This window comes from Anabrus simplex, chromosome 2 (genome assembly GCF_040414725.1).
Source record: "Anabrus simplex isolate iqAnaSimp1 chromosome 2, ASM4041472v1, whole genome shotgun sequence".
Lineage (NCBI taxonomy): Eukaryota > Metazoa > Arthropoda > Insecta > Orthoptera > Tettigoniidae > Anabrus > Anabrus simplex.
In genome coordinates, this window is record NC_090266.1 from 169,852,270 (window position 1) to 169,874,758 (window position 22,489).

General features: G+C 37.1%; 1 protein-coding gene across 5 annotated transcripts in view; it reads right to left on the minus strand.

Moving 5' to 3' along the window:
- The window catches only part of LOC136863970 (titin), a 348,159-nt gene that overhangs the window by 8,793 nt on the left and 316,877 nt on the right, over window positions 1–22,489 (minus strand). For all 5 annotated transcript variants that reach the window (XM_067140439.2, XM_067140437.2, XM_067140436.2 and 2 more), the window contains 3 exons: window positions 12,646–12,750; window positions 10,774–10,968; window positions 9,883–10,088 (listed from right to left, as the gene is read on the minus strand). In XM_067140439.2, coding sequence (XP_066996540.2) covers window positions 9,883–10,088; window positions 10,774–10,968; window positions 12,646–12,750 — 506 coding nt within the window. The remainder of the gene's footprint in view (window positions 1–9,882; window positions 10,089–10,773; window positions 10,969–12,645; window positions 12,751–22,489) is intronic.

Here is a 22,489-nt window from a genome sequence, read left to right on the forward strand (position 1 = left end):
TTTCATTATTCACATTACTTATGTGAGATGTTGATCTACTGATCACTTGTAGTTTGGTTTATTGTGACAAGTGTTGGTAGACAGATTTGTAATTCCAGTCGTAGTTATAGAAAATTGGAATGATTTCCTGTTGTTTGTTTTATACTGTGGACTTGTATTTTAATGAATTTAATGACGTTACTGTTTTAATGAATTTAATGACGTTACTGTTCATAACTTGAAAGTTGGCTTAGTAAGAACATTTTCAAGTGATTTAGGACTTTTCTTTAACTTCAGTGTTTGGCATTTCTTCTAAACTCATAATGAATTAATGTTTTCCTGCATTTGGAAGTTTAGTTCCTTCAGAACAATATAACGTAAGATCCCCTCGCATCAAGTGTTGTTGGTTCCTTATGAACATCTGTTTGGGGTGATGCATGTTTCAGCATCGGGATTGCTCTGTAACTTAAGGGTATCATGAGATGACAATACATGGTGGAATTTTATTTTTGAATGTGACAGTTGCTGTTAACTTGTAATGAACACCATGCTTTCAAGTAATATTTCGCAACCTATCCAAAGCAACTGATAGTCGGTTTGGTTCCATTAAGGATCCATTCGGGGGATGTTCCAATATCCGATAGGATAGTCGATTGGTGGATAACCTTAATTAAATATAAATCTCGATTTCTACTTGTTGAAGGTCAGATTTTCCGCGGATCGTGTGCGTTAACTCTCAGTTATCGTTTGGATCAATGTTGGCCCATTTTCAGGTTTTCTATTCTTTTTCTGGTTTTTACTGTCCACGAATTTTATATTGCGTTTTCATTCTTTGGAAGATAATAATAAACAATGTCAATAAAACTTTACCACTCACGTTATGCATTGTGACTTCGTTAAAACATGTTGTGCAAATTTTAAGTGACTTTTCTTGCCAATTTAATAAATAAATTGAATAAACCGGGCGAGTTGGCCATGCGGTAAGGGGCGAGTTGGCCGTGCGGTAAGGGGCGCGCGGCTGTCAGCTTGCATCCGGGAGATAGGGGGTTCGAATCCCACTGTCGGCAGCCCTGAAGATGGTTTTCCGTGGTTTCCCAATTTCATACCAGGCAACTGGGGCTGTACCTTAATTAAGGCCACGGCCGCTTCCTTACAACTCCTAGGCTTTTCCTATCCCATCATCGCCATAAGACCTATCTGTGTCATTTCTTGTACACATCGGCATAGGAATATGAATACAAGGACAATTGTTCTGATGGACTGCATATCCATACGTGGCTGAGAGGCTTGACCAGTCTTAAGGAAAATAATTGTTAGGAAGTGCATTGTCAGTTACCTCGATAATGTTGTGAGATGGACAATGGTATGATGACAAACGGGGTTAAAAGTCAGGTTGTGAGTTTCACAAATAGGAAAAGTCCTCTCAGTTTTAATTACTGCGTTGATGGGGTGAAAGTTCCTTTTGGGGATCATTGTAAGTATCTGGGTGTTAATATAAGGGAAGATCTTCAGGATTATTTCAATTGAGAAGAACCTCCAGAAAAGCCGAACGAACAATCCGGGTTTCCATGATTCTGTTATAAACAGTTTTGTTGCCGAAAATCGCCGGATAAAGCTGTGATACAAGAAGTAATATATGTGGATGTACAGAGAATTGATTTGTGTAAGTTTTAAAAATGCACGCTTCTATTTAAGCTTTAATACTCATACATTGTTTTTATCCATGTTTCTACAAACTAGTGTGCTAACACATTGATAAGTGTCACGCGCCGCCACCGGTGTTAACATGTATCGAGATGATACACTCAGATTACTGAGGTAGGCCATGTTTTTTGATGTACAACATTCTTGCAGAGAAGGCAATTTTCAAACAAAAAATTCTCCCTCATTTGTTTGAATATAGAGTAGCCTTCTGGTGCCAAGGTATTCCTTACATAATATACAACCTTACTCCATCAAATCACAACTTATCCAAATATTGATATACAACGTTCTTTGTGGTCAAGCTTCAATTGTTGAATCCAGAAGTCCTAGCTTGTAATGTGTCTGTAGGTCTCCGGATGGATAACACATTCCTCTGTTTTCGCAGGCATCTTCATAGCCAGTCAATTCCAGCATTGTTAAACGGGTTGGGAATATTGTTTCTAAGAACCAATATCGTTTCTGGTTAGACCATACAAACGTTATTCCATGTGTATACAATAGGCAACTAATACTCCCTCTAAATTTGCTAGTAGGAGAGTTTTCCGACCTAATTTCATGTCAGCTTCAGCATTTTCGCCTGGCACTTGTGATGATGCAAGACTCCACTAAGAGTAATAACATCACCAAATATTTATCAAACGTTATGCCAATTGACTCTACCTTCGAGTACGATTCAATTTTTGTCACAGAGTTATGTCAGAATTAAACTACCCTTTGCTGCTGTAACATTCTTTACTACTAGTCCTAACAGGTCCCTCACATAGAACTCTACTGGTAAATCCTCTCACTCAAATCTACTTGTCAGGCTGTTAATAGCTTGTGGATAATTGTCTGCTGTCAGAGAAATACTGTCTACTATTTTCCTTCCCCTGGATCCCTTAACAATAGCCCAAATAAGGTAATGAAACTTATCTTCCCCTTGCATACATTTTCGTCACTGTATGTTCTGTTAAACTGGCTGCAGAAACCCAGTCAATCTTTAACTGCACCTCCATACTGCTTCAACTCTATCTTCAGCAATTTCAGTTTTGAGAGGAGCGTACTGAATTAGATTACAATTTGCTTTACGCCGCGCCAACACAGATAGGTCTTATGTAGACGATGGGATAGGAAAGGCCTAGGAGTGGGAAGGAAGCAGCGATGGCCTTAATTAAGGTGCAGCCCTGGCATTTGCCTGGTGTGACAATGGGAAACCACAGAAAACCATCTTCAGGGCTGCCGACAGTGGGGTTCGAACCCACTATCTCCCGGATGCAAGCTCATGGCTGCACCCCCCCCCCCTCCCTAACCACATGGCCAACTAGCGTGGTATATACTATACTGAATTAGAGTTGTTTTGCATATCAATTTGACTGAAAAAATTTTCCATACATAACCTGTGCCTCATCAGATTTCTCTTTCTACTCTTCAAAAGATGCATATTGTACCTCAAACTTATTGTCTTTAGCCTCCTTACTAGCAGCTTTGTTCTTTCCTGTATTCAATTTCTTGTTAAGGTCTTACAACTCATACTCCAATGCATATATTTCTTTAGCAGACCATTCAAGAGTACTGCATTTAAACTACACAGCATCCACAGAACAATCTTCTTAATAATTTCATTAGGCACTCTATGTTTTTGAAAACAACATCTTAGTCACTTTCCATTTCCTGATTAAACATTCCATGTTTATAACTGTCATTATCAAAATTCCATGTGCTAGCCAGTTGCTTAACAACTTACAGATCACATCAGGGGTCACCATGACATGGGAAACATAAGTACCAACATAGTTGGAGATGTGTGGGATCTGGTAAATGCAGCACGGGTGAAGTTTAAGAAAGCAGAGATTGTTATTAGTGGAATACTGTGTAGAAGGGATACTGACTGGAGGGTGATTGGGGATTTAAATGAGACTATGGAGTGGGTATGTGGGAAACTGGGAGTGAAATTTCTAGATCCTAATGGGTGGGTAGGAGATAGGGATCTGCGCTCAGATGGCCTTCATTTAAACCGCAGTGTTACGTATAAGTTAGGAAATTTGTTTGGAAGGGTAATAGGGAGGTACATTCAGGGAAACGGGATGGCCTAGGGAGCGGTGATAAGGGAACAGGGAACTGGAAATCAAGTAGGGATGACATAAAATTGTTAGTGTTGAACTGTAGAAGTATTGTAAGGAAAGGAATAGAATTAAGTAATTTAATAGATATATATTCACCAGATATTGTAATAGGAGTTCAATCATGGCTGAGAAATTATATAATGGATGCAGAAATTTTCTCACGGCACTGGAGTGTGTATCGTAGAGATAGGATAGGAAGGGTGGGAGGCGGAGTGTTCATTCTGGTGAAAGAAGAATTTGTAAGCTACGAAAAAGTTAAAGATGAGACACATGAAATTCTAGGTGTAAGGCTCATTTCTAAAGATAATAGGCAACTTGATATATTTGGAGTGTACAGATCGGGAAAGGGTAGCACTTACGCGGATTCGAAATTATTTGATAGGATAGTCAGCTATGTGGGAAACGACATGGAAAGAAATGTGATTGTAGCGGGAGATCTGAATTTGCCAGATGTCAATTGGGAACGAAATGCGAACAACAGGAAGCATGACCAACAAATGGCAAATAAGTTAATATGGGAAGGACAGCTGATTCAGAACGTGATGGAACCAACCAGAGGGAAAAATATCCTGGATGTCGTGCTGATAAAACCAGATGAGCTCTATAGGGAAACTGAAGTAATAGATGGTATTAGTGATCATGAAGCTGTTTTTGTGGTAGTTAAAAATAAATGTGACAGAAAGGAAGGTCTTAAAAGTAGGACTGTTAGGCAGTACCATATGGCTGATAAAGCAGGCATGAGGCAGTTTCTAAAAAGTAACTATGATCGGTGGAAAACGGTAAATAAAAATGTAAACAGACTCTGGGATGGGTTTAAAGAAATTGTTGAGGAATGCGAAAACAGGTTTGTACCATTAAGGGTGGTAAGGAATCGTAAAGACCCACCTTATTATAATAGAGAAATAAAGAGACTAAGAAGGAGGTGCAGACTGGAAAGAAATAGAGTTAGAAATGGCTGTGGAAGTAAGGAGAAATTGAAGGAACTTACTAGAAAATTGAATCTAGCAAAGAAGGCAGCTAAGGATAATATGATGGCAAGCATAATTGGCAGTCATACGAATTTTAGTGAAAAATGGAAGGGTATGTATAGGTATTTTAAGGCAGAAACAGGTTCCAAGAAGGACATTCCAGGAATAATTAATGAACAAGGGGAGTGTGTATGTGAGGATCTTCAAAAGGCGGAAGTATTCAGTCAGCAGTATGTAAAGATTGTTGGTTACAAGGATAATGTCGAGATAGAGGAGGAGACTAAGGCCAAAGAAGTAATAAAATTTACATATGATAACAATGACATTTACAATAAGATACAAAAGTTAAAAACTAGAAAAGCGACTGGAATTGATCAGATTTCTGGGGATATACTAAAGACAATGGGTTGTGATATAGTACCATATCTGAAGTACTTATTTGATTATTGTTTGGTCGGAGGAGCTATACCAGATGAATGGAGAGTTGCTATAGTTGCCCCTGTGTATAAAGGAAAGGGTGATAGACATAAAGCTGAAAATTACAGGCCAGTAAGTTTGACATGCATTGTATGTAAGCTTTGGGAAGGCATTCTTTCTCATTATATTAGACATGTTTGTGAAATTAATAACTGGTTTGATAGAAGGCAATTCGGTTTTAGGAAAGGTTATTCCACTGAAGCTCAACTTGTAGGATTCCAGCAAGATATAGCAGATAACTTGGATTCTGGAGGTCAAATGGACTGTATCGCGATTGACCTGTCTAAAGCATTTGATAGGGTGGATCATGGGAGACTACTGGCAAAAATGAGTGCAATTGGACTAGACAAAAGAATGACTGAATGGGTTGCTATATTTCTAGAAAATAGATCTCAGAGAATTAGAGTAGGTGAAGCTTTATCTGACCCTGTAATAATTAAGAGGGGAATTCCTCAAGGCAGTATTATCGGACCTTTATGTTTTCTTATATATATAAATGATATGAGTAAAGGAGTGGAATCGGAGGTAAGGCTTTTTGCGGATGATGTTATTCTCTATAGAGTGATAAATAAGTTACAAGATTGTGAGCAACTGCAACGTGACCTCGAAAATGTGAGATGGACAGCAGGCAATGGTATGTTGATAAACGGGGTTAAAAGTCAGGTTGTGAGTTTCACAAGTAGGAAAAGTTCTCTCAGTTTTAATTACTGCGTTGATGGGGTGAAAGTTCCTTTTGGGGATCATTGTAAGTATCTAGGTGTTAATATAAGGAAAGATCTTCATTGGGGTAATCACATAAATGGGATTGTAAATAAAGGGTACAGATCTCTGCACATGGTTATGAGGGTGTTTAGGGGTTGTAGTAAGGATGTAAAGAAGAGGGCATATAAGTCTCTAGTAAGACCCCAACTAGAGTATGGTTCCAGTGTATGGGACCCTCACGAGGATTACCTGATTCAAGAACTGGAAAAAAATCCAAAGAAAAGCAGCTCGATTTGTTCTGGGCGATTTCCGACAAAAGAGTAGCGTTACAAAAATGTTGCAATGTTTAGGTTGGGAAGAATTGAGAGAAAGAAGAAGAGCTGCTCAACTAAGTGGTATGTTCCAGGCTGTCAGCGGAGAGATGGCGTGGAATGACATTAGTAGACGAATAAGTTTGAATGGCATTTATAAAAGTAGGAAAGATCACAATATGAAGATAAAGTCAGAATTCAAGAGGACAAACTGGGGCAAATATTCATTTATAGGAAGGGGAGTTAGGGATTGGAATAACTTACCAAGAGAGATGTTCAACAAATTTCCAATTTCTTTGAAATCATTTAGGAAAAGGCTAGGAAAACAACAAATAGGGAATCTGCCACCTGGGCGACTGCCCTAAATGCAGATCAGTATTGATTGATTGATTGATTGATTGATTGATTGATTGATTGATTGATTGAACCCAAAATGATTTTCCCATTTAGTGTAAATCATATAGGTTTAATCAGTTTTGATATTCTTAAGAAAGAGACATACTATGTTTAATTGCTGTCAAAATTTCAAGAAATTTGTATCTGTGGCACTTGAACTCTCCGCCAGTACTTCCACAGAGGAAACAAAAGAATACGAAGTTCAGTAACCATACTCCGCAACCATCTATATAACACTTGAAGAACCATACATCATGCTACATTCCAAATTCGTTCCAAACTTATTCCTGAGCCTTGTGATGGGTATTATCTGGCATATTAGCAAACTTAGAAGAAAAAATACTGTGTAGTTGATATACTTTGTCCTTGTGGCAGCCTCCTCATGGGGGGAAGTTGTATTAATAAAAATAATTAATAAATTAACATGTTTACGTGTACTGTTAGGACCAAATGAAATACTGTACATATAGTTTAGTTTCAACTTATACTACTTAGACCAAAGATTGAAATCCCTTTTACGACTCACACCGTGAGTTTATCTTATGTTGAACATTTTCTGACTTACATTTGTTTTCCCTGGCAACCTATCGTTCTTCACAAACATTATGCTTCAATAATAGGCCTATCGAATCAGACTCCTATTAATACACTTACAAGGGACACCCTTGACCTCGAATGCTCAAAACTGCACGAAAACATGCTTAGAATATAGATTGTTTCATTACAAAAAGGTTGTTCCAAAGCCTTAGAAAGAGCCAGGAATATAGAGGCAGGGTGATAATCAGAAGGTGGTTTAGGATGAGATTTTATGGGTACTTGAATAAAATTTGTGCATTTCCAGAGGTATCAGTTTTAAAACAGTAGTTGAAAATGTGTGTCACACTAGGAAGGATGTTACCCATAATATTATGAACAAAATGTATAAGGACATTGTCTACATGTATGGCCTTAGATTTATTTGAATAAAGCACTTTCTTAACTTGGTTGCCACAGACAGCTTGGAAAGTAAAATGTGAACGATTAGGCAATGGGGTAAATGATTTGTACGCATTTATGACTGGCTAGTTAATTGTGTTAAATGGGGTATTTTATCTTCTGAAAAATATGTGTTAAGCTCGTCAAAAGGAACAACTGGTTCATCTGTTGCTGCTGACTTTCCAAAATACCCAGTGAACGAAGATGTTTCCAAGCGTTACTTGTGTTTAATTTACCTGAAAGAGAGTTTAAGTATTTATAGTTCTGATTTCTTAGGACTTGCCTGAATCTGTTCTTAATAACTTGGTACTTTTTGAAATTGCACTCATTGCGAATTTTCCTGTACTTTCGGAAACATGCGTCATGGCAAGCCATCATATCACCATTTCATCATTTAACCATGGGCAAAGAGGGCGACTAAGTTTCGCAAGTCATTTGGGAGCATGCTTGTCGTACAGTCTGGTAACAAGAGAATTAAATCTGTCAACTTTTGAGTCAATATAATCTAGTAGTAGAATATCACTCCAGGGTAGGTTATAAGCATCATACATCAGGTGATCTAAATAGATGTTTTTTAGTATTCTACAGGTGGTGAGCTTTTGCTTGTATTTGGGTACATGAAAGGACTAGGATAAGTAAATGAGGTCATGAGTTGAGATTGATGGAGTAGGAATTTGGCCATGATTTAGAACTTTCTGCAGACTGTTAGTTATGATATGATCGATTAGTGTGTGAGGTGTGATTATTTATATATAAATATGATTAGTGGATTTTAAAGGAAGGACAGCCAGGTTACAACAAGACATGCATGTCTACTAATTTCTCAGTCTGGGCGATTCTTTCATTAGGTTGATATTAAAGTCACTTACAATTATTACATGCTCATAGGTAGGCATGAGGTTGAATAAACAAGCTTCAAACACAGTCATGTTCATTATGTCAGGAGGCCTACAGGCAAATGCAAAGAGAACTTTTGCCGTGCTAACAGTAATTTCAATGAACATGAACTCAGGTCCCAGCTGAGCGTCATGCAATGACGTACATAATACTTTATATTTTTGGACCAGTTCATAGCGATCACAGAAGATGGAATGGTAGAGGTGAGCTAACTTTTGCTACACAAGACATGTACGTTATTATCATCGACAATTGCTCATATTTCATCAATGTTAAATTTCTATAGAACACTTTCCCGCCTTGTCAATACTTTACATATTTTATTATACTTAATTATACATGTTTCGAGAGCTAACTACTCTTTTGTTCCAATGTACCAAGTCCAAAGATGAATTGATGTTTTGGCACTGCTGAAGAAGAGAGTAGTTAGCTCTCGAAACATGTATAATTAAGTATAATAAAATATGTAAAGTATTGAAAAGGTGGGAAAGTATTCTATAGAAATTTGAATGTAAGTCAATATGGACAGATTTAACCAACATGATGAAAATAATCTATTCTTTCATCAATGTGTGCAGGAAGAGAGAGTGTGTTTTGTATGACTACTTTGTAAGCACTGAGTTGTGGTGGAAAGGACCTGCTTCAAAAGAATGCCTGTGGGGTTGGGAGGGGAGGGGTAGGAATGGGTAGTGTTGAGTCCCTCCCCAAGGCTAGCACCAGGTAGTGAACTTTGTTCTAACTGTAGAGTAGGTTTATCTTACAAATAGACTGACGGCGACAATGTGTACTCACCTCAACTTCCTGGGTGAAAGAGAGCGCTGAACATTATTAGCACCATAACATACACACAAACACTCATACACTTGAAGAAAATATTATACAAACAATTAAAACTGTTTAAAACAATGATCAAACACATGACAAACATGAATCATGTAATCCATATCTTATTCATATATTGGAAGTAACAGACATGAAAGAAGCAAGAATGATTATTGGTTCAAACTGGTGGGAACAATGGTATCAGGGTACTTGGAATGAGGAGATGAAGATTAAGATAGGAATGTACATGACGTGGGTTACCTGGGAGAATAATAGGCTTGGCCATGGAAGATGAGAGAAGAAGAGGGAGACCAAGATGATGGTGATTAGACTCGGCTTTGAACGACTTAATGATGAGTGTGTGGAATTCGATGAAGCCACAGACCTAGTTGCAAATAGAGGATTGTGGAGGGATATAGTTTATTTACAGAGGTTTGCAGATTGAATGCTGAAAAGCATAGTAATCTATGATGAACACGTATGTATGTATGAACAATTTCTGGTATAATCTTTAATTTCACTGAAGAGTAAAGTATATGGTTCACCAACCTGTAGATCTCTGATATTAAGTTTCTGGACATCTGCTTTCACTCGACCAACTTCCATCCACATAGTTTTCCGAATGTCACGAATAGCAATAGTATACCCTTCAAGAGGTGCACCTCCGTCAGTCTCTGGAATGCCCCATTCTATGATGATAGAGTTTGGTCCAATACTTCGAATTTCGAGCGGTGCTGTTGGGGGTGACGGAGGAGCTGAATAATCAAACAAACAAAATAAAAACTTGATATTACAACATTGATTTGTATAAAGCTTGCATTCATCACCTTGGTGTGGCATATGAAAGTGATATGTGCAGAAATATCAAGTATTGCATGATGAATTTCCCGAAAATCTATAAAATAGCTTTAAAATGTTTAGTACATGTACTTTATATATGCATTGCATTTATGTTACAGTTATTTGCATTACATTTCATACATTATACTTTACAGAAAACATATCAGTGGATGAAAAATGAAATACAATTCAACTTACTAGTAAATTTTAGGCTAATATCATTGAATAAACAACTTCAAATCTACAGAATTTTATCACAGTAATCAAAAGAAACTGTTATATAAACTGGACAGGAAAATAGCATAAAGCGGATGAGTAATTTAAAATTCAGAATGACATATTACTTCATTTAGATTATATGATTCTAATATGGTATTGAGTAATATAATAATAAATCTGTTTGATTGAAAAACCTATAAACATTGACAGGCTTTTAATAATGTTTTGAGATTTTAAGGAAAGGATTACTTTTATGAATAAGAAAAATTACTTCTTGCTTGCAAGCTTAGAGAATGGAAGTCGCTAGAATATGATTATCAAAAGTGTAAAATACAATTATTTCCAGATATTCAGTATTTATCAACAAGAAATGAGACTTACATGCATGAGTTTTCAAGCTGACAAGTTCTGTAACAGCTGGAGGACTCAATCCAATTGAATTTTCAGCATACACTCTAAAGAAGTATTGAGATTTCTCTTTCAAATTTTCAATGCAGTGAGTAGTAGTGGATGGCTCAAGTGTAACAACCTTGGTCCACTTCTTTGATGATGACAGTCTTTTCTCAAGAATATAACCTAGGAAGAATATGACAGATGTTTTTATACTGTATATTTTAACAAAACATCAAAATTTTACAGACTAAGAAAGGTGAAAATAAATTACCATTATTTCTCCCACCTTAATTATCACCTTTTCCAAAATTCTGGATATGATATCTATAGCATTTCATAACTTGTATGTAATCTTGGGATTTTGTCTAAGAATAAACCCCTTGACATCCTTGTTACATAAGACCAATATCATAAGATGAATGTCCACCTCTGTAGCATAAGAGTTAATGTATTATTAGCTGCCATCCTCTGGAGCCTGGGTTTGATTCCCGGTACTGCTAGAAATTTAAGAATGGCAGGAGGGCTGGTATGTGGTTTAAATGGTACACACAGATAATTTTCATTGGGGGTGTGCCTGAAAAGAACTGCACCACCTCGGGATGAGGACACAAGTTTATTTTACATAAGATGAATGAGAAGCTGTTTCCAGGTAAACTTTTAGAAGAAACGTTTTTCAATTTGCTTTATGTAGCAACAACACAGATAGGTCTTATGGTGACGATGGGATAGGAAAGAGCTAGGGGCAGGAAAGAAGCAACCATGGCCCTTAATTAACGTACAGCCTCAGCATCTGCCTGGTGTGAAAATGGAGAACCTTGGAAAACTATTTTCAGGGTTGCCGATAGTGGGGAATTTTTGAAGAAATATAAGAAAGAACTAAACAATCCAACACCACAATGAATCTTATGAAAGAACTTTGTTAGGAACAACTATAACAAAAGGAAACATCAGGGATATGACTGAAACAGAATCACACTCTGGTGATTTTATCTCCCATTGCCTGATAATTGGTATCTGTCAAACTTCTAATTCTTGCTCTAGATTATAGTTTTTACAAGTATAACAAAAGCTGTATTATCAAGTCATATCAAATTACAACTTGCTTGCTTTAAAAAAAATATATGTTCTATATCCAATGTTGAAACAGAATTTGTGCCAACCGACGACACACCCAATGTCAAAGTTGGCGATGAGGAGTTGGCGTCAAGAAGAGACTGATATAGCAAAGCTAAAATGGTTTGGACACATGATGAGAATGCCAGGGGAGAGAATACCAAAGAGAACATTCATGGATACAGAGACTGCAAAGCAGCCTAGGGAACATCCTAGAATGAGATGGAGGAGCTCTGTTGTGGACTGTACTGCAAATAGAGGAGTCGATAGCAATAAAGTACTAGAAGAGGAATGGTGGAAAGATCGAGTAAGGTGGAGGGCTTTGGTAAACTACCCTACCCAGAGAGAATCTGGAAAACGGAATGGATGAAGGAGAAGAAGCATGGCTTGTAGCCTCATGAGGTGCCTGATGCAGGTCTTTCCAGTTGATGCCTATGGGTGACTTATATGTCTGTGAGGATGGAGCCCTAGGTGTAGGTGTGACATAAAACTAATAGCAAAACAGGATGAAATCTAACACTGAAGATGGCACAAACACCCAGTCCCCAAGCCAGAGGAAATAACCAATGAAGGTTAAAATCCGTGACCCACCTGGAAGTCAAACCTGGGACCCACTGAACTAAAGGCCAGCATGCTAACCAGTTAGCCATAGACCTGGACTCAGTTAGTAACTTAAGGCTTTCCTTTTAAGGATGAAACACGCTAGATATATTAAGGGATTTAAGTAAAACATGATCACTTAGTTACCTGTAAGCTCAGTTCCACCAGTGCTAGCAGGTGGACCCCATTGTAGTGTAACACTTTTACTGGTGATGTCAGCAATTGTGAAGTTTGTCGGAGCTGATGGAGCACCTAAAATAAATTACAGTGTAATATTAATAAAGGAGATTAATTTATGAGATAACTACCCATATTCCATCACACCTACCTGAAAAAAATTCTTTAGTTAACACAATCGTGTATAGAGAAAACTGATCTGTACTCAAATAGGAGGTAATAATTTATAAGAATCAGATAAAAATGCATGGATTATCATCACAGTGTATGTTCACCTCAACTTAATACTGACTGGCCATACTGGCTTCACTTATTATAGAGTAAAACAACTGTTCAGCAAGATGCACAGTTTTCATAACTTCAAGAATAATCATACTACACTAGGGAAAATGTAAATTGCAACACCAGGAAGGGGTGTGTCAACACCTCAAACCAAGCAAGTAGGCTGTATGATTTGGGTCAGGTAGTTACGAGTTTGCATTTGGGAGATGGTGGTTCGAATCCCACCATCAACAGCCCTGAATATGGTTTTTCCATTGTTTCCCATTTTCACGCCAGGCTGTATGTTAATTCAGGCCATGGTTGCTTCCATCTCAGTCCTAAACCTGTCCTGTCCCATCATTGCCATAAAAACTCTCTCAGTAGGTGTGACATAAAACTAATAGCAAAACATATAAATAATGCTTTAAATGAGCATTGCAGATGGGTGTGAGGCAATGATGCGGGAATGACATGTTCAGGTGCCTCAGTGCACATATGTGGACAAAGGTCAGTATAGGGTGTGCCCGCCCTAAGTTGCAATGCTTTGCAGAATCCTCCAAGGTATGAAGTCAGTAAGGCCTTGGATCACATCTTATTGAATTGAGGCTCATACTAGCTGCACCATAAGGGACAATTTGTTCACAGTTTGAGGTGGCTGAGAGGACTTGCGCAGGAATCTCCCATCACGTCCCACATATGTTCAATTGGGCTTAGGACCAGGGATCTCGTGGACCACTGTCAAATTTTAATGTCTTGGAGAGCTTCCCTGGAAATGCCTGCAATGTGAGGGTGGGGGTTACCCTGCTGACACATCCCATTTGCAACAGCCACCATCATAGTGACAATCACTTTATTGACAACCCTATCCACGCACTGTCAAACAGTCGCTGTGCTCTCAACAAACATTAAAGGCGATTTCACATGAAAGCCAATAACTCCCTGGTGTTGGCTCCATGTGCTTTCGATAAAATGACAGGCGTTGTCCCCCTGCCCAATAATCTGTCAGACATGTTAGTGACTCTCACTGTGGCCAGGACAAAAGCGTGACTCGTCACTGAAGATGACACAATACTATTTGTTGGCCCTTCATGACTGTTTCTGATACCAGGACAGCCTCACACATCAATGTTGTGAAGTCAGTGGAACACTTGCTACAGGTATACAGATCGTAAGTCATCTGCATACAAATGTTCTTTGTCGCAAAATGTATTGTGTTGCAGCAGCTTGAATTTCCACTGCTGTTGCTCAGGGGTCTGACCGGGGCATTCGAAAGATGCGGCAATCCTCCTGCACTGTTATCTAATGCTTTGGTCTTGACCTAAGTTGCCGAGTGTGTGTCCCTTTATTTCACCACTGCTGCCATACTCACTGTACCATAGATGCATTTCGACTAATGAGTGCAAGCCTGCAAAGATAACTCATCTTGATTTATAAATTTCACTTTTTTCCGTATTGATAGTTACCAATTGTCATAAAAGGAAAAGAAAGTTCCACCTGATCAATACTTTTTATTTACGTGTAACGCAGATTATCACATGTCTAGGACCGGTTTCGACCTCTTAACAAGGTCATCCTCAGCTATATTAGAATCTTATTTGCATTTTCACCTTATGCCTCATAAAGATCTTTATGACATACTCTATTGTTTAACAATATTATTTTTTAAAAAATTATATACTCTTACTAAAAATTTTTAAAAAAACATTACATCATAACTGAAATTGTGACAAAACAAGCTTATATCTTAATATACACATGCAATTATAGCGGAATGAATTCGTCTTTAAGCTTATTAAGTGTAAATGTTTACCATAGGCGTTTTGCCTATTCAGTTGAAATAAGCCCCATTTTACAAATGTATAGTCATATTTGAGGGGAGCTTTGTTTATATTCGTGAATGTTATAGCAATGAGCTATCAGTAAAATATACTAATTAACTAAAGTTGCGTGTTGATAAAATGTTATATTACATGTTCACAATAAAATATTGAAGTATGATATTGTACTTAGTAAACTAAATTGCGTGTTGACTTCAATAAAATTTTACATATTCACATTAAAATGCTATGAGTGTGACTAATGTACTTTGTGACACTGAAAGTCTAAAATAACTGTCGTCCTTAGTTCCTGCATTATATTATATACTGCACAAATTTGCATTTTACACAAAACATTAGATATTTGATACACTGTCAGATATGCTATACATGAATGTCTTTTAAGTCCAAATAGTAAATGACAGCATTTTCTTACATTTTATAAATGGATTGATACAAATTCAAATTACAAGCTTTAATATGCAATGCTTATACACTTTGTGTATGACTCAACCACTTTTTAATTACCTTGAACATATTCTGGCCTGTCTGATAGCTCATTGCTATAACATTCATGAATATAAACAAAGCTCCCCTCAAATATGACTATACATTTGTAAAATGGGGCTTATTTCAACTGAATAGGCAAAACGCCTATGGTAAACATTTACACTTAATAAGCTTAAAGACTAATTCATTCTGCTACAATTGCATGAGTATATTAAGATATAAGCTTGTTTTGTCACAATTTCAGTTATGATGTAATGTTTTAAAAACTTTTTTTAGTAAGAGTATATAAAATTTTTAAAATAATATTGTTAAACAATAGAGTATGTCATAAAGATCTTTATGAGGCATAAGGTGAAAATGCAAATAAGATTCTAATGTAGCTGAGGATGACCTTGTTAAGAGGTCGAAACCGGTCCTAGACATGTGATAATCTGCATTACATGTAAATAAAAAGTATTGATCAGGTGGAACTTTCTTTTCCTTTTATGACAAAGATAGCTCACTCCCATGCAGACCAATTATCTGGGCCTTCTCAGCTGTTGACCACTGTTAATATCCTGTTCATACCTGCTGGCAAGGCATGTTTCACAAGCCAACATTTCATGTACTGTACCTCGCAGACTACACATCAACTAAGCTCTACTGGGCTTCGCATACTGGACGTAGTTTGCACATGACCAATCAAGTGAGGAGGGCTGTATGAAAAATTTGAGTGGCCTTAAACTGGTATCATTTACATATCTGGCTGGCACCGCCCAATATTTCTAGTATCAACATGAACGACCCATTCCTCCATGCTGTTGCAATTTCCGTTTTACTGGATGTATATTGAATATTCTTTTAACCAGTTGTATTTATTTGATAACTGATATTCCATTGATAAAATTAAATTTTATCTACTATTTGTAAGTTAAATGCCCCAATATTATGTTAGAAATAAAGCTATCAAATTACTTGATGATAAATAGGCCCTACCTTAAATAAATACTATAGCCCACTTATTTCACTGAATATTGATGAACTGTTCTTATTATCCCCTTTGCTTACTACTATAAGATAATCATTATTTGTTCCATATTTTTCATTTTATATTACGACATTTAAAAAAAAAAAAAAAAAAAGAGGAAAAAATGACACACAAAAGGAAAAAGGAGAATGTTACAGAAAACTAATAAATATATTTGTAAGGAAAATTATTTCACCATCATTTGGAATAAATGATTCTCCATTCATCACTGTGGAACAGGAAAACTTGGATACCATCCTGTCTGTGTTTCAAGAAGAATGCACAACAGCTTTTTTCCAAATTCAGCTCACCATGATCTGAATTCCTCCATGTGAACTGCAGCTTTCAAGTCCTTTCATTTAATTAGTACATCAGTAAAGCCGTCAGTAAAAGAAAATAGAGATTCTTAAAACTGTCATATTTTAAATTCTACAGTATATCAACTCTAGATCTCACTCTTCATTTAATGAGAAATTACTTGGATAGTTTGAAAAAAGTTAGTATCCACAACAATTTATGGATAAATTAGTTAATGGCACCATTTCATTCTTATTATATAAGACACTGATAAATGTGGCTATCAACGCAATAATGGCCTATCCAACATTTTTGATGAAGTGCAATATCGGACTATAATAGCCCTTTATATTATCGGAATCTGATGTAGAAGCATGTTGATGAGATGAAACATCATTAATGTTGGTGGCAGATGGCTTTGGCTATTCTAGACACTGAGATTAAGCCATTAAAGACCGATACCACACTTCATTAAAAACAAAGTTGGTTAGACCAGTGTTGCACTGATAGCTTCAAAACTATTCTAGTTTCTAAAACCAGACGACACATATTCATATACCAGTTAGGAATACACAAAGGAAACAAGATATTATCCTGGAATAAATTTGTAGTGAAGGTTGGTTCCTTTAAACCTGAAGTGCCTTATATCAAACCAGTCAGGAAATTTGCAAGTGTGTCTATACCATTAGAAAGAATGCTTTCCTAGGGCTTACAAACAATTATCTGCTTTATGTTTATCATACTTTTCCTTGTACACTGGTACTACTATTGCAACACTGCATTCATTTGGAATCACTCCTTCATCTAAAGAGTAATCAAATAAGCATTTCACATGAGGCACTATATCCCAACCCATTGCCTTTAATATATCCCCAGAAATCTATCATTCCCAACTGACTTTCTAGCTTTCAACTTTCATATCCTTTTGTAAATGTCCTTACTACCACAGGTAAATTTTAGTAATTCTCCAGTATTAGTTGCCTCCTCCAAATGGACATTATCATTATATCCAACTACTTTTACATACTGCTGAATGAATACTTCTGCCTTCTGTAAGTCCTCACATACACACTTCACTTGTTCAATAATGATCCCCAGAATGTCCTTCCTGGAGCCTGTTTCTGCCTTATGGTATCCATACATATCCTTCAATTTCTCTCTAAAATTCATGTGGCTGCCAATTATGTTCATCATCATATTATCCTTAGCTGTCCAACTCGTTGGCTGAATGGTCAGTGTACTGGCCTTCGGTTCAGAGGGTCCCGTGTTCGATTCCCGGCTGGGTCGGGGATTTTAACCTTCATTGGTCTATTCCAATGGCTCGGGGGCTGAGTGTTTGTGCTGTCCCCAACATTCCTGCAACTCACACACCACACATAACACTATCCTCCACCACAATAACACGCAGTTACCTACACATGGCAGATGCCGCCCATGATCATCAGAGGGTCTGCCTTACAAGGGCTGCACCTGGCTAGAAATAGCCACACGAAATTATTATATCCTTAGCTGATGTTTTTAGCTTAATTCAATTTCCTAGTAAGTACCTGCAATCTCTCCTTACTACTGCAACCATTCCAAACTCTATTTCTCTCTAATCTGTACCTCCTCAATCTCTTTATGAGGGGTCCTTACCAATCTGTACCAATTTTAAAGGTACATACCTGTTAGTTGAAAACTAGAAAAGCAGGTGGAATTGGTAAGATTTCTGGGGATATACTAAAGACAATGGGTTGGGATATAGTAACATATCAGAAGTACTTATTTGATTATTGTTTGCATGAAGGAGTTATACCAAATGAATGGAGAGTTGCTATAGCAGCACCTGTGTATAAAGGAAAGGGTGATAAAAGTTGAAAATTACAGGCCAGTAAGACTTTGACAGTACACTTACCAGGTAGCATGATTGCTAACAGCAACTCATTTGGAAAGTGACCTTCAATCAAGTAAGTTGTGCAATATCATGAGTGCTATCAGTAATAAATGTAAAAAGATTTTCTATGACCTGTAAATTCGCTGTTCAACCACATATGATGCGATACTGGCAAAATCAAAAAGAAAAACTAATGGTCAAGAAAAAGAGTGGTGAATATTTTATAGACCAAAATTGTGTCAGTATTCTGAAGTGAATAACGAGTGTGGGTGCAGGAGACCAGGAACAAGGGCAACAGTGTGTTTACAAATGAAGGTGCGTGAACTAGCAAAGAATAAAGCAATCAGTGAAAATGAGTTTAAAGCAAGCAGAGGTAGGACTGTGCACTTCATATGAATCAACAACCTTAGTTTACAGACGTGTACATCACTGTCTCAGCAATTGCTGGAAGAATACACAGATAAAGTTCTCCATAATAACATTTCATCAGTTGATGTCTTGACAGCAGCAAGAACACCAATATCTCCTGTCGCAGTTAGGAAACACAAATCAGACTCTGCTTTATTCTGATGTGCCAAGATCCTTAATCATCCACTGAAACCGTCTGTGAATGGATAGTTCGAGCCTTGGGACTTTACATGCTACAAATTATTGAACAAACTTTCACATAAACTGGAATTTTGTGTGCACAGGATGGATCAGAAGATGATGCAGTATTGGAAACCAACTATTCTGCAAATGGAAACTCAGAAGGCAGTGATAAGGGAGACTATGATGACAGTAACGATGAACAATACATAACACCAGGTGAATTTGATTTATTTTGAAAGTGTCTCTTCTAATGATAATGTAAGAATCAACTTTTAAGTTAAAATGTAGAATATCCCTTATGTTATTTTTTATATATTTCAGGTGCAAAGCTTGTACATTAAATTAGGGCTGCTCTATGAACGCAGACACCTCCAACCACAATTGCAGCAGATACATATAATGAAAAACGTGAATATATATTCAATTTCCATAATTAACTTACTGTTTTGCAATATATACACCACATAAAAGTTTGGAATATCAAAGATTCAATGCAGTAACAATATTACAGAATGTTGTCTATTGTATCACAGAGACTCACAACCTGGAAATGTAAACTTTTACAATTTCAAATGTTTTTCCTTCAATATCTAATGCAAATAAACAGTAGTAATGGAAAGGTTACAATTTGTATGATATTCTCTCCTTAGTAAAGGTTGCCCCTTGTACACTCTGTCTTAGTACCATGTGGCATTGTTCAGGTCTCTGACTTGCTGTGACATGCTTGCGATCAGTACATTGAAGTCATCTTGAGAAAGGAGGTCCCATTCTATCTAGGCAACACTACCGAGGTGTGAATGTGTCTGTGAAGGTTGTGGACAATCAAAACCAGCCATTTTCAACATGTCCCATGCATGCTTAACGCAGTAGGCCTACATGTCTGGTGAATTTAGCTGGCCAATTCATATGATTGATACCCACCTCTCTTAAGAAGTTTGTCATTGATACACTTCAATTAGGACAAGCATTGTCGTGGATGAAAATGAATTCAGAGTAGTATTCATCCCTAAAGAGTTATACAAATGGTCAAAGAATTTCATTGGTATACTGATGGACAGTTAACATTCCTTGAATTAGTATCAACGGTATACGATGGCCATACATAATCTCAATCCAAATGCATGCACCTCATGAATGTGCTGGTACTTTCTACCATGTCCTTTACATCACCACACCCCTTGTCATCATATATCTGGCCTAAATGATATTTGGGTACCATCTGCAAACATGGCATTATGCCATGCATTAAACCCCCAATTCTCCCAACATGATGATGATTCTCTAGTGGAACACATTGAATTGGTTGAAATTACCTTAATTGAGTAATATACAGCTGGATGTGTACAGTTTGTGCAGATACACAGACCCGGGTTGCCCTCAAGAAGTCATCTTGAAATTGTTGAGCAGTCAAAGTTTGTCTCCTCTGCAGTGTTATGCATATATATTAATCTTAATGTGGTGTTGTCATGCTCGGTCTGTCAGTCGTATCATTGGTCTTATGATACCTTTTCTACGTTTTAGACACTGCACTGTGGATGACTTCTTTGGTGCATGATACTGATGCTTGTGTATGTCCACCCTGAATCAATGTCACAAATTCTGTCTCGGTCAAACTAGGAAATCCGCATTGTTTATGAAATGTCAAACTAGCTGAAGCTTGCACCGCACTCCATACATCTCTACAAGTATTCAACTAAAATGGCATATTTCACCCAAGGCTCAATGCAGACCTTAGGGAGAGACATCCACTGAACTGCAAACAAGCACTTGAATTACTTGTGTATATAGTGCTCTCTATCATTTACAACAAGACTTACAAATGCCCCATGACATAACATGTCTAATTCCACAATATTCCAAACTCTTTGTGAGTGTATACTTATCAGGTGGTTGACTTTTATTGATTAATTCATGTTTTGATAACCTTCTAATTTTTTAGATATGCAGATACGAGGGCTGTTTCTTTTCAAATTCCGGTGGGCTATAAAAAAAGACATACTGACATAACAAAATGATTTTATCACCCAATGCTTCGTGGTTTCATACGTATTTTTCCACATAATCACGAAAACAATTTAAGCCTTTGTCGTACCGTGCCACCAGCTTTCCGGTGCCATCTGCAAAGCAGTCTGCCGCCAGTGAGGTAATGTTCATCTGGACAGCCTCCTGTTCCATAAAGTCACCAACAAGACACCTTTATGGTAGCCATTGATTTCCTGTTGCTCAGTGTCAGTTTAAACTTTTCTGGCTTGTTTGCAGAAGAAGGATGCACCCATTGCTTAGACTGTTTCTGGAGTGTCATACAGGACCCAAGTTTCAACGCCAGTAATGACAGACTTAAAAAAACTCTTCTCCCTCACTGTGGTAAAGCGTGAGACACATTACGGCTGACGTCATTCGCTGAGTTTTCTGATTATCTGTCAAAACTGTTGGGACCCAACGTGAACAAAGTTTCCAGTATCCTAGTGTTGAGTCACAATTGTGTACAGAAAAGACCTTGAAATGATCCATTTGTGGCAGACAAACAAAGAACTTCAGGAGTTCTCCAGATGCACATTACCTCACTCGCGGCAGACTTCTTTGCAGATGGCATCGGAAAGCTGGTGTCACGATACGACAAATGCCTAAATCATTTTGGTGGTTATGAGAAAAAATAAGTATGAAACTACTAAACGTTTGGTGATAAAATAATTTTTTAATGTCAATATCTCTTTTTCTTATAGCCCACCAAATGTTGAAAAAAACAGCCTTCGTACATAAGACCCTCCTCAATTTTTTGGCATTAAATAATGAATAAAATATGGGTGTTGTATGTGAGTAAGTACAATACATACAATATGTTTTGTAGAGTGGTAGTGTTTGACATTTTAAGGATAAGTAAACATCAATCTCGGAACGCAAGATGAATGGAGCATAATATATATCATAAACATTTTTAATGAGTAAATATGGTAATACTGCTGAAGATAATGATTAGCAGCTTCTGATACACAATTACAAACCAATTGAAATATGCCATATGTTCTTTTCATGCTTGAGAATGACCAGATTCTTCTTCAGGGAAATGATTGATGATAAATATGGAAACAGATTGATAGACAACAGGAAGAAACGACTTACAAATGTGCAGTGCTATGGAATAATCTCAATACAAATTTTGACAGACTGCTAGATGGATGAAATAAAGTTAAACAGAAGATTCAAAATAAATTCCTAATGACTTCAACTTAACAGTATATGGTGGACATCAGCTTAATTGTCTATAAAATCAATTTCAAAAGATACAGAGACAGAATGAACGTAAATGTTACACAGCCATACTCTATGAATTCATTAGAGTTCTTTTATAACCAAGACTGCTAAGGTTTCGTGTCTATAATTAACATTAACAAAAACAAATATTGGTCAACAATTTACATTTTACTAGAGCAAATTCATTAAAATTCATACAGTTATCCT